The following is a 2,130-nucleotide window of genomic DNA, read 5'->3' as shown; positions in this document are numbered from 1 at the left end:
ATGCATATAAAGAGGCTTTTCACAATTCATAGGTGGCGAAGCCATATCCAGCCAAGAGTATGTTGGCAACGGTCGTGTGACGGAGTTCAGGTACGGCAAGTACCTGGGCGAAGCCTTCCGCGGCAACAACCAGCTGAAATACCTCAACAACTTCGGCGAAGGTTGGGGCATGATGGACCGGCATGACGCATTGGTCTTCATTGACAACCACGACAACCAGAGAGGCCATGGTGCTGGAGGAGACATGATCCTTACTTTCCGTGTCTCTAAGTGGTACAAGGTGAGCTTCTGCGAAAAAAGATCAGACATGGATGCAACGAAAAGCTTTGTGTCTTTGCAGGGGACGCTCTATCAGATGTGGCCATAAAGATATGTGTTGATTAAATAACTTGAACCCTGCAATGGCCTCTGCGATGTAAAGAAGGGAAATATAAGAAGTTTGTCCAGCTTAGGATATTAGCTTAATTCAACTCAAATATGCAGATTCAGACAATACCATCCTGTTTACAGAATCCGAATTTGTAGCGTTTTATAATCGTGTGGAAAATGTAGCAAGTGATACCTCTTTTTGCTGCAGATGGCCACCGCATACATGCTGGCTTGGCCTTACGGCTACACCCGCGTGATGTCGTCGTACTACTGGGACCAATGGTGGGAGAATGGCCAGGATAAGAACGACTGGATCGGACCTCCTCACGACGGCAGCTTCAACATCATCAGCCCGAGCTTCAACGCTGATGGCAGCTGCGGGAACGGCTGGATCTGCGAGCACCGCTGGAGGCAGATCTACAACATGGTGGAGTTCCGTAATGTTGCCCATGGTGAGTTCGAAAACGCAGAGCTTACGGCCATCTTTGAAAATGATGATACACAACACTGCTTTTTTCCTAACAAGCACATATGATATATCGCCACTTCATCAAGAAATTTCTGGCTTAGACTCACACTTGTACCAGATTTATGAACTGATTTATGAATTGTTTCATAAATCTGTTACTAGACATCACGAACTGCCAACAGGTACGGACATGAACGACTGGTGGGACAACGGCAGCAACCAGATCGCCTTCTGCAGAGGCAACAAGGGCTTCCTGGCCATCAATAACGACGGATGGGATCTGAAGGAGACGCTGCAGGTCAGTGACTTCAGCATCATCATGTCAGGCTTCATTTCATAGATTCACTGCCACAGATTACAAGTATGAAACAAACACGGCAAGAAAAAATCATGATCTGTATATTTCCAGACTTGCCTCCCTGCGGGTACGTACTGTGACGTCATCTCCGGAGGTAAGGACGGAGGCTCCTGCACGGGCAAGAGCGTGACTGTGGGCGGCGACGGAAAGGCCTACATCGAGATTACGACCATGGAAGACGACGGAGTGCTTGCTATCCATGCCAACGTATGTACAAAATTAAATGCAATTGGAATAAGAAAGAGCATTTCGCGTCAGTGACCTCTGCTTCAGGCGGAAACAAATACCAAAGCAGCCATAAAAAATATAAGGGGAGGGTTGTGTTACCGCTGCAGAGGCGCGGAGCGACTATATATCTCCCATTTTATGTTGTAAAGGGATTAAATTTTTCTCGGTTCATATGTTACGTTATTTGTACTTTTTATGTAATTTAGTTTTTTACAGTATAACTATGACTTCCAGTGAACTTAAATCTTGGCGGGTGATCAAGAATAATCTGTAAAAGATACATTCCTTTCATCTTTGTGTTCAAGTCACAGTGTTTATGTTTATCTACAAACGTTTATTCTACTAAGATTTACGAAACAATTATTTCCAAGTCTCCTTTACTAAGACATTTACTTATACTTCGTTATCTTTTCTCTCCTCAGTCCAAACTGTGATCTGTCGGACGCCAGAGAAAGGAACTTGTCGTCTTATTGGGAATCATTTCATCGTCATCAAATAAAAAGAGCATTTTCCTTCTTGTATCTTATCCTTCATGTTCACTGTTCAAATATAAACCTTATCTGTTTATATTCACTCAAAAAAACAAACAAAGCTCATAGATTTCCCCTGCATATTGTCTATTTTGCTTTGGAAACTACTGAAAAATAATACCGCGCACCTACTTCATGCCACATATTTTTTTCTTATGACTTAAGTCTACTTAACT

General features: G+C 43.4%; 1 protein-coding gene across 1 annotated transcript in view; it reads left to right on the top strand.

Annotated features, from left to right (window-relative positions):
- Positions 1 to 1,936, top strand: part of LOC119592580 (alpha-amylase-like) — a 5,126-nt gene extending 3,190 nt beyond the window's left edge. The window contains exons 8-12 of the mRNA XM_037941459.1: positions 13 to 280; positions 578 to 821; positions 1,021 to 1,136; positions 1,248 to 1,403; positions 1,847 to 1,936. Of these exons, the coding sequence (XP_037797387.1) occupies positions 13 to 280; positions 578 to 821; positions 1,021 to 1,136; positions 1,248 to 1,403; positions 1,847 to 1,858 (796 nt within the window). The 3' untranslated portion in view covers positions 1,859 to 1,936. The remainder of the gene's footprint in view (positions 1 to 12; positions 281 to 577; positions 822 to 1,020; positions 1,137 to 1,247; positions 1,404 to 1,846) is intronic.
- The last annotated feature ends 194 nt before the right edge of the window (positions 1,937 to 2,130 follow it).

This window comes from Penaeus monodon, chromosome 30, assembly GCF_015228065.2.
Source record: "Penaeus monodon isolate SGIC_2016 chromosome 30, NSTDA_Pmon_1, whole genome shotgun sequence".
NCBI classification, from domain to species: domain Eukaryota; kingdom Metazoa; phylum Arthropoda; class Malacostraca; order Decapoda; family Penaeidae; genus Penaeus; species Penaeus monodon.
Note: the sequence above shows the minus strand (reverse complement) of the source record. Positions and strands in the feature narration are given on the sequence as shown.